General features: G+C 37.3%; 2 protein-coding genes across 9 annotated transcripts; both read right to left on the bottom strand.

Moving 5' to 3' along the window:
• Window positions 1-740: 740 nt before the first annotated feature.
• Window positions 741-3,864, bottom strand: LOC117919877 (E3 ubiquitin-protein ligase AIRP2). 6 transcript variants are annotated; one of them, XM_034837157.1, is made up of 6 exons: window positions 3,574-3,864; window positions 2,608-2,758; window positions 2,399-2,465; window positions 1,997-2,231; window positions 1,273-1,318; window positions 743-1,126 (listed from the first exon to the last, which is right to left on the bottom strand). In XM_034837157.1, the coding sequence occupies exons 1-6, from the start codon at window positions 3,636-3,638 to the stop codon at window positions 1,088-1,090; spliced, it is 603 nt and encodes a 200-aa protein (XP_034693048.1). In that variant the 5' UTR covers window positions 3,639-3,864; the 3' UTR covers window positions 743-1,087. The 6 variants fall into 6 exon arrangements, with proteins under 6 accessions (XP_034693044.1, XP_034693045.1, XP_034693046.1 ...); XM_034837153.1 differs by lacking the exon at window positions 1,273-1,318 and having other exon boundaries at window positions 741-1,126; window positions 3,574-3,860; XM_034837154.1 differs by lacking the exon at window positions 1,273-1,318 and having other exon boundaries at window positions 741-1,126; window positions 2,898-3,859.
• Window positions 3,865-5,300: 1,436 nt separating this feature from the next.
• LOC117921244 (protein root UVB sensitive 5) lies at window positions 5,301-15,216 on the bottom strand. Of its 3 annotated transcripts, none has more exons than XM_034839081.1 (15): window positions 14,797-15,207; window positions 13,907-13,966; window positions 13,536-13,687; window positions 12,967-13,067; window positions 12,230-12,300; window positions 11,719-11,765; window positions 11,567-11,645; window positions 11,407-11,479; window positions 10,967-11,056; window positions 10,776-10,835; window positions 10,548-10,661; window positions 10,165-10,225; window positions 9,966-10,084; window positions 6,261-6,353; window positions 5,301-6,183 (listed from the first exon to the last, which is right to left on the bottom strand). In XM_034839081.1, exons 1-15 carry the CDS (start codon window positions 14,955-14,957, stop codon window positions 5,953-5,955), a joined length of 1,512 nt encoding a protein of 503 aa, XP_034694972.1. In that variant the 5' UTR covers window positions 14,958-15,207; the 3' UTR covers window positions 5,301-5,952. The 3 variants fall into 3 exon arrangements, 2 of the variants coding, with proteins under 2 accessions (XP_034694972.1, XP_034694973.1); XM_034839082.1 differs by having other exon boundaries at window positions 13,920-13,966; window positions 14,797-14,838; XR_004652310.1 differs by lacking the exon at window positions 5,301-6,183 and having other exon boundaries at window positions 6,268-6,353; window positions 9,966-10,065; window positions 14,797-15,216.
• Window positions 15,217-15,284: the final 68 nt, after the last annotated feature.

The following is a 15,284-nucleotide window of genomic DNA, read 5'->3' on the forward strand; positions in this document are numbered from 1 at the left end:
AGATGAAACTAGTAGAAATGAGTGGAATGCTGTTTCCAGAGGCATTGAATTTATTTTGTCATATATCAACAAAGAGAACTATGGATTACATTAAATTTATGTTAGGAGTGAAACAATATTTTTCAAAACCCTTTTAAGCTCAAGAGAATCCAGTTCCCCATTTAGAAGTTGGTATTGAAAGGTAGACCTTGGACGTTGCCTGTTTTGACTGACTTCATCATCCTGAGTTTACAGGTTGGATTCATTGAGCAATTTGGGGGGTGTTATTTGCTTCTACTGTGCCAAAAATTTGGAAATCTCAAAGAAGAAATCTAACCGGAATTACTACCATTGCAATACTCAATTCATAACATGAATTCCCATTACTTTCCCGATATAAAAAAATCTAAATCCTTAAGGAGTTTTTGGACAGAGTGTATGAGGCCATTTATTTGCGGCTGATGCTGGCACTCTCAGGAGGAAATTAATCCCCTACAATATCTGCAATAGACCCCACTTAAATTTAAAATTTGAAATTTTAGCCTGCCTTATGTTATTGCCTGGTAGAAGAAATTCAATTTCGATGGGTAGAAAAAAATCACAGGCCATATGCAACATGTGAGCAGTCAGCGTGTAGCCAAAGACGATACATGAACGCATTGGCCCCATTGTTCTCCTTTTTACCGGTTCCTTCTAATCTAATCCTTTCACCCGTCGTGCATGCCAACATGCAAGCAATAATGAGCAGTTGGAAATTTGTAAATAGCAACAGATGAATTTTGGGTTGTATTAGCCAAATGTGTATTCACAGACTTCACATTCAAGCATCAAAGGCCGCGGAACATAATTACAATTTCAATGTGTTAATATGGAAGAAATCTTTATGTACAGCCAACCAGGTTTTTTATACACAAATCTGAAACTGAAGAACAGCCCTTACCTGAAAGGAGGATCATAGGACATGAACATAGGATCTGGAACAATTAGAGGTAACTTGTCTATGAACATGAAAAGTCTCTTCAAATTCTCCCTGGAGATTGAAGACAGGTCGTCAATCTCATGGCTGTTCATGTAGATCCACAGGTCACCCGAGCTCACTCTTTTAAGGCTATCCCGACAGAAGGGGCATGACTGAGATCGTGGACGCCTAAAGCAACCAGCAAACATTGCATCAGAATAAACACCAAATTTTTCAGGAAAAAGAATGCAACTAAAAATGAACCACAAAGAAGACATCTGAAACCCAGAATTCAATAAAAGAGTGGTAATCTATGTATGGTACTTTTTTCTTACTGGGGTAATTGCCATGAGACAACTAGAACAGGTGGGTCTTTCCCAGCTGGAAGATCACAGAAAAACCAAATCAAATAACCGAAACAAACAATAAAAAATTGTTCAGCATAATGATTTTGGTAGCTACAGGACAGCGGTATTTAATATGGTTCTAACACGTGGTCTTCTAAATTATTCTCCCATTCTCTATCTGAATCATTTTAAAAGCCAATAATGTCCCCTCCACTGAGGGCAGAGAAATCTTTTCCTTTTGCAGTTTGATTTTCCCTTCTTAATTTTGCATGAAATGTTGCAACGGAATCATTAAAAACATAATCTTAAATAAATGCCAATGATAAATATGTTCAATGGCATTGCTATTTTCATCTCTTGGGATGAGAAAAATATTGAAGTCTAGAGGTTCTGAGCTGTAGACAGTAGATGGGATAACTAACAACATATGGGAGAGAAAATTTATGGGTAGGATTCGAATTCAGAGCTGATGCAGTTGAATATACAGAAATAAGTGCTTCTGCAAAGAAAATATAGACGAATGTTTCTTGTGGTGTTCCTATCAAAGAATTTCAGAAAGAAATCAGTGGGGCATTCACTGAAAAGGGAAATTAAACTAAGGTTTTGGCAGTGTTCTATATCAAATAATAATCAGTGGGGCATAAACTAAGGTTTTTTTAGCCAATATGACAGTTGTAAATGAAATATACAAACTATACACTAGTTTGCTTACCAGTTCCGATAGCATTTCATACACAATGAATGATTGCAATTGGGCAAGACGACCTTGCTGCTTATCTCCATGCAAATGCCACATTCTTCCTCTCTCTCCACATCAACTTCAGAGAGCTTCCCCTTGTCCATATCATCTTTCCTTTTGTACTTGGCAGCACAAATTTCTCTCTGTTTCCTCTCTTCCACATCGGTTATTCCTCTTTGAAGTTGCAACAAAGAGGGAAATATTACCCCTGTCAATGGTGGGGCATACTAGTGAGAATGGACAACTAAAGAGTTGATAAATTTCCTTAGAAGGGCACAAACACAAATCAGAAGAAATAATAATCTTGTTTCCTGAACATGATGGGAAAACTTTTATCTCTACAAAATAATATTTATTTCCACAAAATCTACACACCATAGAACTCTCTTAAACTGGCTTTCCTTTCATGAACAGACATTGTGGTCTTGCCATCCACATACGCCTGCAACAACCCCATCATATAGTCACGCCCTTGAAAAGAAAAAGGAGGCATTAAGGAGAGGGGAGTAAGCATATAAAACAGGGACAAGTTTCTGGGGAGTCGAAGCAACGCTAAATTTGGTGTGGAGGACCAAGTAATTCACCTTATAAATAAGGATTCTAAGCAATCCAAGAGCACCAGCAAGGTGACAATCAGTCCACTGAACAAGAAAAAGAAATAAATGAGCAGCTGGACTATAAGATAACCTCATCTGGAAGCAGGCACCATCATACTCCCTCTGATAACCAGAAGCCCTGGTATAAGTCAAACCCAAAATCAGAAACCAAATCAGAGTTGAAAAAAAGAAAACCCCTTTCTCTGCAAAAGAGAAAACTAGCTTGTAAGCAATAGATCCACATATCCAAATTAAGGAAGAGCCAAAAAAGAAAGAACCTTTAATATGTTGTATAGCACTCGATCAACAGAATGAAAAATCATTAAAAGCTTAGATAGTACTCCAGTGTCCCAAAGTTCGATTTGTGTACAATTGGACCCACTAATTTCCCCACATTGCCTGGGATGGGAAAACGGATGTCCGTTAGCAATCCCATCCAAAATAGAAACTAGAAAACGGATTTTTCCCCCTCGGAAAACAAAGGGCATGAATGTTTCTAATATGTAGAACTTCATAATTTCCATTTGGGTCTGAATCTCAATTGGTTGCTCCAGTATGCTTAAAACCTCAAATTAGGCAAGATATAAGTACACAATCCAGAAGTTGAAACTTCGTTCCAAACAGAAAAGGCAACAGTCGGTCTTACCACCAACCAAACACCTATAAACCCTAAAGATATCCTTCAAATTTAGGCAAAATAATCCCAAGGTGGAATAGATTTGTGGGTCGCAGCAGATTCTCTTTCAACAAAATCAGATATGGTTTCGATCCTAATGAATCTTTTCCACCATATATCAGACAGCTAAAATCCAACAGCATAGAAAATCAAACACAAAATCTCAAAAATAAACGACCTCAACATCCCAAAAACAGAAAATTCAACAGAAACCTCCATGCCCCCAAAGAAAAAAAAAAGGTAGAAGAAGGAAAAAATTGTAGAGAAGGAGAGAATACAGAGTATTGGCATATTGAATATCGGCTTCAAGGGCTTTAAGGGAGTCTTTAAATGACTTGCGCATGGCTACTCTCTCTTCTTCTCCGCAATCCAATTCCCATCCAATCACAACCAACTCATATAATTCAGAGCCCTCAAACCCTAGATGTGTCTTTTTGAGTGTAGAGTGTGGGTGTTATCTACACTGTGAATTGAGAAGAAGAGTAATTGTCGGCGTGGGAATTTGATTACTTGTTTGGCTTCGAGAAAACATCTTCCTTTACCCTTAATGCCCCCACCCTTCTCGGCCTCTTTCTCCAGTCCCATTTTTACTCGCTCACTTGCCTCTACTGTAACTCGCCTGCTGCTGGGCCCCACTTTCCCCACTTGTTTTGTTTTTTTAGTTTATTTAGTTTTTATTTTCGATTACTCCTCCGCATGCTTACGTGTCCTCCTGCCAACAACCAAGATGATAAAGAGGAGCGCTATTTTATGACACGTGGCGTCCATGCACGATTCCTAAATTTGTGACTGTGAGATCTGATTTCATGCGGTCGTTGGGTTTAGTTTTGGACCCCACAGGAGAGCATGAGGCCCATTCCAAGGCCCAATTGCTAAATCATTAGTTCCAAGAAATATTTGGTTAATGATTGAGAGGATGATAGACAGGATTCAGTGTACAAAAAGCCTTTCTTTTTTTTTTCTTTTTTTTTCTTTTTTCTATGATAATTAATGTACCATCCTTGGACAGGAACGACGGAATTTGGGAGGGGGAGAGGCTAAGAAAATAGAAAAAATAAAAAAATAAAGGAAAGAAAGAATCATGGGGGATTGCCAGTATTATACCCCACCTTATCCGATCCGAATAAATAAATAAATGTAGAATTTAAAAAGATTGGTGGCTCAGAGAAAGTGACCACCCACCTACCAGTTGCATGATGAAGAAGAAGAAACCAAGTGAAAAATTGTGCAGGCATCATTGGAGTCAGAGGCAACCACTTTTTGCTTATACCACAAATACTTTAATACATGAATCGTAAATGCTAAGGTTCATGAATTGTAAATGTTAAGGTATCTTAATCTAACCTATCGAAATTTCAAATCTTGAACATTGAGATCTAAACTATTGAAAGTAAAAAACCTGAAAACTTAAAATATATGGATGATACCTTGTGGTTGTTGACCCATTTTCATTATCTAAAAAAAGAGTACTGTTGACTGAACTATATGTTAATAGGTTAGGTTAGGAGGAGCAACGTTTTCAGACCTTGTACATAAATTGAGCCTATTTTTAATTCCAATAAATACCAAAAGTGAAGGCTCTAGATGTAGGGCATATCAATCAGTTTAGCTAATAGGTGGCACTCATAGGCACCCCACTTTGGTGGTGTTTGTTTTTTGGTTGAATAGAAAAAGTTAAAATATTTGATTTTTTCTATTAAGCTAAAAGTAACTTGTTGACATCATCAACATAGTTAAAATGAATTTATTATCAATAGATTCAGATTAGTTATGTTGGATGATATCAACATGTTACTTTTAACTAAATAAAAAAAACCAAATATTTTGACTTTTTCTATTCAATCAAAAAACAATCGTCACTTAGACTCTTCAGTCCAAAAAAATCATCTTCCATTTGACACGAGTGCCCGCCAGGGCCGCCACTCACCACATTTCCATTTGGATACATGGGAAGAAGCTATATCAATTTTATCATATTGATGATACGCACTTTCGAGAGGATACAGACTTTCTGATAAGCTCAATAATTAAAATTAATCTATACATATAACCCATTTAGGCAGAATTTTCTACAACTTTATATAAAAACATTCTAAAGGATTTAGAAAATTAGGTTAAAAGAGAGAGAGAGAGAGAGAAAGCATGGAAGAGTGAGAAACAAAAATATCCTGAATATTCTAGCAAAGATGGGGAAGACTAAAAAAAGATGCAAAATAGTTTTGTAGCTTTTCTTGGGAATTAAACTAGAGGAATAGCCAACAACGAAACTTCCAGAGACATGGAGAAGAAAGATGAACCAAATGGATTATGGAACATTTTCTCAGCAACAAAAATCAACAAAAACGGTTTGAATAAGAGCTAAAAAGGGCACAAGAAGAGGGATTTACATGCTCATTCCGGATTTGAATGGATGAACTAAGGTGAGGAAGGCTAACTGGATTTTTCCACTCGGTAGGTATAAATTGCCATGTTCTTCTTCATTTCTTCCCCCATTTTTTAGTGTGCAAAACTGGCAGACTGTGACATGTAATAGCAGCAGAGCTCCTTGCTCAAACAGCAGCCCAATGCGGACAAACGTTCCATGAGCAAAGCTATCTTGTCTCAACACAAGATATTTTGCCAGGCATAAGATGTTTTGGCAATTGATAAGCAAACAATCAAATAGCACCCACTTCTTCAATGGATTGTTTTTTGGGCACCTTCAGATTGATCTTTTGCAAATCCCATCCAGAGCTTTTCAACTGTTGGGTAAAATCCCCAAAGGACTCCTCCAATTCTAACAAGCTTTGCTCCAGCTGAACAAGGATATTATCTGATCCACACCAATTCTCCTGCAGCCAGTAACTCTGCCATATACTTCGCAGGACTGATAGACTCGTAGCTCCCACCTGTAGAGAAAATTTAGAGTTTAGCTAAATTAGAAGGGTCAGTTTCACATAAAACCTCACAAGTAGTTAGTGTGTACCTTGAATGAAACGAAGACCTCAAAGTCTGTCCCCTGTTGCTTCACCACTAGAATATATTTTTCCTGGGAATATAATTTGAGAAGAGTCCTCACCTGCATTGAGAAAACATGATTAGAAGGTACATATTCCAAATGCATTTTGCATGTTGACTAAGTCAACCATTGATAGGGGTATCATTATTTCTGTTTTATGTCATCCCTTCAAAAAATATGATGCACATTTGCTCATCAGTATCAGTCATTTTGAACTGACAAATTGTTGATAAAAACAGAAAAATGGTAACAGCTAAAATGCTAAAAGTTCTATAGGCCAAGACATGCCATAAAAGGTTTCAGGTTAAATCCTGTCCCCAAATGGTAAACTACATGCTGCAATCATGTAATACCAAATTTGATTCTCCTTAGATGTTCATATTGCACATATGGCATATGCAGACAGTATGAGCTAAGAGCAATCATTTTTTGCATGTGTGATCTTATGTGTTTGCACTTTGGCTGGACAAGAGAGAAGAAATTAAGCATAGAATAAAAGTTATTTCATAGGCAAGCTGGCAAGACAAAAAGATAAAAAATGTCAAAAGGAGACTAGAGGTGGAATAAAATTGAAGGGAAAAACTAATGAGAGAAAATATACCAAGTTTTTGCAAAGTCACTTGCTCAGACTTGGAAGCAAAGATCTTAATGCTAAGAAGTTAGAATAGATTCAAAAGAATTTTTCCTTCTTTATTACACAAGTAAAAGAATAACATTAAAAAGCCTCTAGAAATAAGTCCAATATAAGAAATTCAGGAAATTAGTGGAAGATATGAGTTATATCGCAACAAATGGAGGTGTCAGTCATCAATAACCAAAGAATAACAGCTCAACAGTTAAAAAAATACCCAAAAATATTCCAAGCGATGTATTTCTAGCTATCAGCCATTATGCAGCTAGCAATGCCACATTGGGCAAGCTGGCTGTGCGTAGTGTCCAATGTCCATGAGGTGCTGGGATCACAAGAACACAAAGTGTGGCCAAATTACATGGCATAGATACCCTTTTTTTTTTTTTTTTTTTGATAGGCAAAAGCAGAAATATATTAGAAAAGGGCACCAAGAGGAAAACCCAATAGCATACAGGAAGTATACAAAAGGCCCCTTAAGGCACACACAAAAGAAGAGGAAAAAAAAAAAAAAAAAACAAACCCGACCCTCATCTAGCGCCTAGCCAATCAAAAAAACTAGGTAAAGTAAAAGGACTTTCATTTACAATTGTTTTTGTCCACACCCAAAGATTACAAACAAAAGAATTTTTCAACCTATGAACCGAAAAGTCCTCATTATCGAAAGCAATCCTGTTTCTTTCCAACCAAACCGCCCAAAAAAGGCACAACGGGGCTGCCTTCCACACCTTTCTATGCTTCTTGCCCAAAATAAAGCCCCTCCATTCAATAAGGGTCTCTCTAGCCGAAGAAGGGAGGACCCAACACACTCCAAAAAGGGCGAACAATAATTCCCATAAAGCTCTTGCCTTGGAGCAATGTATAAGAATATGATCAATTGACTCCTCTTCCTCACAGCACAGAAAACATCTGTTAGCAACAGCCCACCCCCTCTTTTTAAGCTGATCCATAGTAAGCACCTTACCCTAAGAAGCCTCTCAAGCAAAGAAACTCACTTTGGAAGGCACACTAGGGTTCCATATCAAACCATGAGGGAAAAGACCAGCTCTTCTTGAAGAAAGATCATTATAGAGTGATTTAACTGAAAAAATCCCATTCGAATTCACCTTCCACATCATTCTATCTTCCATAAGAGGACTAAGCCTTGCACCTCGGATTGTCAAAAGAAGCCTCTCCACCTCCTCCACCTCCCAATCATTGAAGGGCCTAGAAAATCTAGGACTCCAAGCCCCTTCCCCTCCCGAAGTGTCCCAAAACTCCTCTACCCAAGCCTCCTTAGAGGAGGCAAAAGCATACAAGGAGGGAAAAGAATTGCATAAGGCGAGGTTCCCCCACCATATATCTTTCCAAAATTTTACCCTTCTACCATTCCCCACTAAAAAAGCGACTTTATTTTGCATAAAGGCACCTTCCTTCCTTATTTCCTTCCAAAATCCTACTCCATAACTCTCCCTAACTTCTCTAGAACTCCAACCCCCTTCTTCCTCCCCGAACTTCCTACTAATGACGTGCCTCCAAAAGTTCTCCCTTTCAATCGCAAAACGCCAATTCCACTTGCAAAGAAGGGCCCTATTAAGGATGGACAGGCGTCTAACTCCCAAACCCCCCTTCCTTTTATCCATGCAAACGGTATCCCAATTAACTAAGTGAGGCTTCCTCTCCAAAGCACCCCCTCCCCACAAGAAATCCCTTTGAATTTTCTCCAACCTTAGACTAACCACTCTTGGTATTCGAAGTAAAGACATCAAGTATATGGGCATACTTGACAATGTACTCCGAATTAGAGTAATTCTCCCTCCTTTGGAAATAAATTGTCTCTTCCACAAGGCCAGCCGTTTCCGAAATCTCTCTTCCACCCCATCCCAAACAGCCACAGACTTGTGATTCGCCCCCAAAGGGATCCCCAAATAAGAAGAAGGCAGCCTGCCCACTTTACAGCCAGCCTCAAGAGCCAAATTCTCCACTCTACCAACCGGCAAAATTTCGCTTTTGTCCAAGTTGATTCTCAAACCTGATATGGCTTCAAACCACATCAACAACCAGCTTAAGTGGACCATCTGATCTTCAGAAGCTTCACAAAACACTAACGTGTCATCGGCAAACAGCAAATGAGGGACCAAAGCCCCATTCCCACCCCTTCCATTAACCCTACAGCCTGATAGGAACCCTCCCCCCACTGCTCTATGGATCAGCCTACTAAGGGCCTCCATTCCTATCACAAAAAGGTAAGGGGATAGGGGGTCCCCCTGACGCAGCCCCCTTGAACTGTTGAAGTAGCCTTCCGGGGTGCCATTGATCAAAACTGAAAACGTTGCTGTAGAGATGCACCAGGAGATCCATCCAGTCCACTTCTCCCCAAATCCCATGCTTTGCAATACAAACAGCAAAAAATTCCAGTTTATGTGATCGTATGCCTTCTCTAAGTCCAATTTACATAACACCCCACTCTCGTTTCGTTTCAACAAAGAATCTATTGCCTCATTGGCATAGATACCCATGCCACAAGATCATAGGTAAACTCGTAGAATGTGCTAAACAGCTATTGGATCATGCACCAAAAAGATCATTGAAGTTTGGGGCCAGGCAAGCTCAATACCCTTGATCAAAGGAAAATTTAATGCAATTACTAACTTCTTTAAGGCAGCATATTTTTACTGTGACAGAACATTTAAATTCTATTCTAAACAAAAAAAAAAAATACAGCTCTCTGCTCTCTGTCAGAAAGCATATCTATAGCTAATGCACACCCTTAAAAAGGGTGTCTTTAAAAAAAATGACCCTGTTTATTAAAATTCCAGTATTTTTTAACAAAAAATTTAAAAAGAAATCATTGTTTCATTTGATGAAGAAACCTTAAAAAGTGTTGTCCCTTTAAAGAATAAAGCTTAAACGTTAGGAAATCCAAACTACTGATTAAAGTAGTCAATCAAATTGGACTCATATGGCCTGCCTTGTATCTAAAACTAGACAGAAAATTGCTTTAAAGCTTAAATGGCTGCATTAAATTCTTATGCATGCCAGCAGCTCATAAAATTAGGCAATACCTTGGAAACAGGTCTCTCACCACCAATAAGCTCCTCCAAGGACACACCAAAAACGATTCTTGGCTTTAAGAATCTTTGCCATGACAAAATCTTCTCTTTCCTATTGCAATCAACATATCCTGGATCAAGCACATTCAATATTCATTCTAGTAAAACAAAGGATCTAATACAAGCTGAGGGCCAGAAGCAGTATATTCACCTGGGACAATCGAGTGTAGAACGTGTGATTTCACCAATATACGGGCACGCTTTAGGTTTATCTGTCAAATAAAATACAATAAAAAGGTCCATCAGCAGACAAGACAATTTAGACATTTAAAAACTTGATGCCTCCATCAGATTTCTTCTCTCTCTCTCTCTCTTTTTCCCTCCCTCCCTCTTTCTTTTTTCCTTTCTTGTTTTCTCCACTAGCATATCTGTGATTGTTTAAAAAAAAGTTGATTCAAGCAAAATGAAATGATGGCAGGACTCAAACCAAACTTGATCCGACCAACTCTTCCCGTGAAAAGGTTCTACTCCAATAAATCTAAGTCCATATTTTAGAAGAAAAAGAAAATGGAGTTGAATACATGAAATTCTTACACTCTTAAATCGTAGCACTGAAAGAGACTGATAACGTAACCACAGGTGTAGGAGCCGCATGCTCATCCATGTGAATGCCAACACTGGATATGATGTTGCAACAACAGGTGAAGTCTGCAGTGATGATTCTATACCTTAGTCTAATACATTAAATTACGAATTTTATTAATAGCTAGTTCATGTTACCAAGATAATCATAGAACTATCTTGGAAAATTACATAACATACCAACACCATTATGCCAAGAGCAAGGCCTAGCAGCTGAGCAGCTACTTCCCAAACTTCCTCCTGAAACATTTGATCAAACAATCTAGAGCTCTTTTTCTTACAAGTGGAGAATAGACAGATGAAACACTTCCATATTTAGAGGCATCATTCCAGCATAGATGCAGCAAATATACACAGATAAAATAACATACCTTTGCTGCCACCTCTCCTAAATTTCCAGAAATAGCAAAATGGTTTTGAATCACACGAAATGAAGGATCCTTTAGTCCTCTTGCTACAGCCTGTTTAAATATAAACATCGAGTAAAAATAGTAGTAGATCATCCTGTACACACACACACACAAAAATTTAAAAAAAAATAAAAAAATAAAAAAATAAAAAAATAAAAAAATACGACTATCAAACATTTGATCCAGAGAATATTATGCTCCTATAAAACAAAATAACTACCTAAAAGCACTGCATCTTTTTGATACTGGTGATAAATATTTACCAAAGGATGAAGAAAAAAGAAATTGTTCTGAAGGTGAAAACTTTTTAATGGAATGTAGTTCTATAATTCATCCATTGAAGCAAACCGAGTAAAATGCAATGTACATAGTCTGGAAAACAATACAATTAGTCAGAATACCTTGGCAAGATTCCCAAGAGATGCTAATGGCAGGAAATAAGCAGGATACAACTGTGTGCTGAGGTCAAAGATGCTGCAAAACAGATTAATAAATTTAATGGGTTTTTAATAAAATTTCATTATAACTTTTAACACTTTTCAAACAAAAAGTTACAAGGACCTTCCAGCACTGCCAATGAGGTCGGCATACATGCGCCATTGTTTTGGATCATCATCAAAAAGATTTCCAAATTGTCCACCTGGAAAAGATGGCACCTGTTAGTAAGGTGGACAACCTTTTATATCCCTTAGCTCTCTTGATGACTGACAGACCAATAAATAAGCGACCAACAGCGCCAATGCCATCCTTTGAAACCCATCTGTAGAAACAATCAAATAACCGATATTTCAATCCAATGAAAAGATTAGTTTGACATCCAACAATCTCCCTGACTTAATCTATATACAAATTGACACAAAAAAAAATGGACTCCCATCTATGCTTTAAGGTACAGGATGCTTGGCAGTCAAGAAACAAGGATAAAGTGAGCTTAGTGAAAGGATGAATGGGGTGAATGCATTACAAGATGAAAAAAATTCATTTATGATGGTTTGGTCTTAATTAATGATAATTGATGATGACACTACTAAGGAGGAACAAAATGACACTAAAGGGAAGGAATAACTTGCAAGAACTTAAAACTATGTCAGTGTGGTCTGCCTATCCTTCTGAGTTCCTTATAAAGGAGCAAAAACCACAATGAAACTTCCAAATATGAATCAACCACAAAAGAAGAGAAAGGAACAAAGAAATCCATGACAGCCAATGGAAATAAAAAGTCACCTGATGGCAGCAGCAGAAGCAGCAGCAGAAGCAGCAGCAGTGGTTGCTGAAAAAGAACCAACTCCAACAGCCTGTATCATTAGCACATACAAGTTAGTGTAGAATCTATTTGAAGTAGAACTCCACTGAAGAATAGTGTATCGCCCAAATGAAGACAACTAATTTAACATCAACAAGAATGTATTAGAACTGTTCTTTTTTAATATTTTAAACATACCACAAATTTCTGGTTCTTCAACTCCATATAAGCATAGAATAGGAATACTAACAATGAAAAGCAAACTCAAAGGAACTTAGTGGATTAGTTTTCCCACAACATTCTGTTGAATTAATAGTGGAAATATTACATATTTCAATCAGGAAATATTACATATTTCAATCAAGAAATCTTAAGCCTCAACTCAACCATGAGGATATAACCTGGGGTCTAGTAGAGCTGAGTTTTTCATATTTGCCAAAAAATAGGAAATACAAGATCCCAAATCTAAATTCTTTCCTCCATCTTCACAACAACCAAATGGAGGTACATGTATCAAAATGGCATTTTGTGATTAAACTAATGTGATTTAGAAAAAGATATATATAATACATAAAAGTCCAGTTTCACCAAAAACCATGCAGGTGGGCTTCAACAGAAAAACAAAAGTAGTCATAAGATGATTCTCAGACTGATTGACGCAATTATCAACTAGTTCATATATCCTAGCAAATTAATGGCCTGAGTTGGATTGACTTGCCTTTAGGAGACTTGATGTGACCAATGTGTGACAGATCCATGCAGTAACATTGGTGGGGAACTGTAATAACATGTATTCCAAATAATCATCTGAAACTGATCCTGCATTGATGTGAAAAAGAGTGAGGAAACAATCATTTCTAGACCACTATAGAAATCATGCATGTACATTAGCTGCATGGTTGCAAAATCAATTAAATACTCTAACTACACTTGGTTATTACAATCCAAATCTTAATGCTAGGTCAGGTTTTTCTTGTCCCACACCATCAAATAGCCCTCTCGGAAAGTTAAAGACTAAGCTTCAATAAGGAGTCCAGATAATATGTTTAAACGTTGTTGTCATGTTGTGTATAGATATTTTGTTTCACATGAGCCACTTCAGGCTTGCTCTCATGCCACCAACTGCTAATCGATGTATTTATAAATGTTTTTTAATGCATTCATAGCATGTATAGAACAGATATATACCATAATGGGCCAGAAGGAGATGATTGACAAACACATTCCATACAATTAATTTTGAGAATATTAAAATTGAAAATAAATAAATAAATCAAAGTTCATCACCAGGGAAGCCTGCTGGCAAAATAAAGTCTTTAACGATGATAGGAAGCCAAGATAATTGCATATCTGAGAAGCTAGAGCCTTGGACCCTCTCAGTTTTGGATCCTTGTTCCTCGAGGAAGGTTTGTATTTGTATGTCATCGTCTAATATGAACCTGCTTGCAGAACCACAATTAAACAGAAAAACTCACAGACCTGACAGTCAAACTACTTTGTCTAATAAATAGACCTTTACATAAAGTTTCCACACCATATTGAACCCATGATGCAAAAACATTATTCAATTTGCATATTCTATTGAAATTTGAACTCAAAGATGTACTCTAATTGATAAAAAGAATGCCAAGCAATGAAGAGATATGTTAAATAAAGACCTTTTTGCAGTACCATTGTTATATTTCTCCACCAAAATCACATGTTGTGGGCATTGACCTCTGCAACACACAGCACCAGAACAATGTAAATAAAATATGAGATTGCTGAAGAAAGAGACCACTAGCTTGGAAGGAGGAAAAGCACTAAGTCACCTACTATTCTTTGGTTGCCAAGAGTTGTGTAAAGGAAATGAAAATAAAATTTCAAATCTTAAGCTTTTCAGTATTTGAGAAAACAAAGCCAGCTCCCACTTTGCTAACATCGATAACAAACCTTTATATTGCGACTATTTGGGTCAATGACAAATCCTGATATCCCATGGATTTGGGTTTGGCTCCATGGATAAGTAGTATTCACCATTCAGCTCTATCTAAGAAAATCATCTCAATATTGTTTCTGAATACTCTGTGTAACCTCGCCAAACATATCAAATCCTGAACCTAGATTATTTTTTATACAATCAAAATTTAGACATTTAAGGCTTATTTTTATTCTTGGGATGCTATTTTCCAGGAACTGTGGTGGGAATTCCAACCACAGTTTCAAATCATGTTGTGTGGATTCTTCAATTACATAGCTTTCTAGTACCATAATTACATTCAGAGGGATCCGCCTCATTACATCTCTTTTCTTGATTGTCTAATCCATATAAACAAATGGGCACCGAATCCATTTATGTGATAATAAACTTGCTTGCTGAGAAAAAACGTAGGAAAAAAAATAAAAAAACCGACATTTCGTATAGTTTTTCAGCTTTTTCTTGATGGAGTTAGGGGCCGAGTTTTGACATTTTGAAGAAGCCGCCGCCCAAATATGAAGGTTTGCTTTCTCGTTTGTGGGATTTGTCATAAACCGAAACAGAGGATTTGGAGATGGAAATGATGGTTACCTCGTATTATTACCAGCATCCCCTATCTCCTGTCCTTCTTCTGGAGAATCGGAGAGCGTAGAAGAGCAGACAATTCCAAAATCACCAAATTTCCTTCTCCTAATCTTCAATGGAGTCTGAAACCCAGACACCGGAAACGAGAATTGCAGAGCGTGAACCATTCTGAAAACACAAAAACAACTGCGGGTAGGCTTAGGGTTTAAGCAGAAGGGCTTCAACTTAGAGTTATGTTGGAGTTTCAAGAAGCGGTTATCATTAATTCATTATCATCTTCTATTTCTTAACTAGGTAAGGCCCTGTCTGTAGTGACGCCACAATTCTCTCCTTCCGAATCCAAACTAACACCTTCCAAGACTTTATGAATAATGCTAATTGCTTTCCCCAAACAGCCTTTTAAACGTCTTTAAGCATTAAAAATTAGAGGGGAAAAAAAAATCCAACTCTTTCTTTTTTTCTTTTTTCCTTTTTCTTTTAATAAAAAGAATTTA

This window comes from Vitis riparia, chromosome 8 (assembly GCF_004353265.1).
Source record: "Vitis riparia cultivar Riparia Gloire de Montpellier isolate 1030 chromosome 8, EGFV_Vit.rip_1.0, whole genome shotgun sequence".
NCBI classification, from domain to species: domain Eukaryota; kingdom Viridiplantae; phylum Streptophyta; class Magnoliopsida; order Vitales; family Vitaceae; genus Vitis; species Vitis riparia.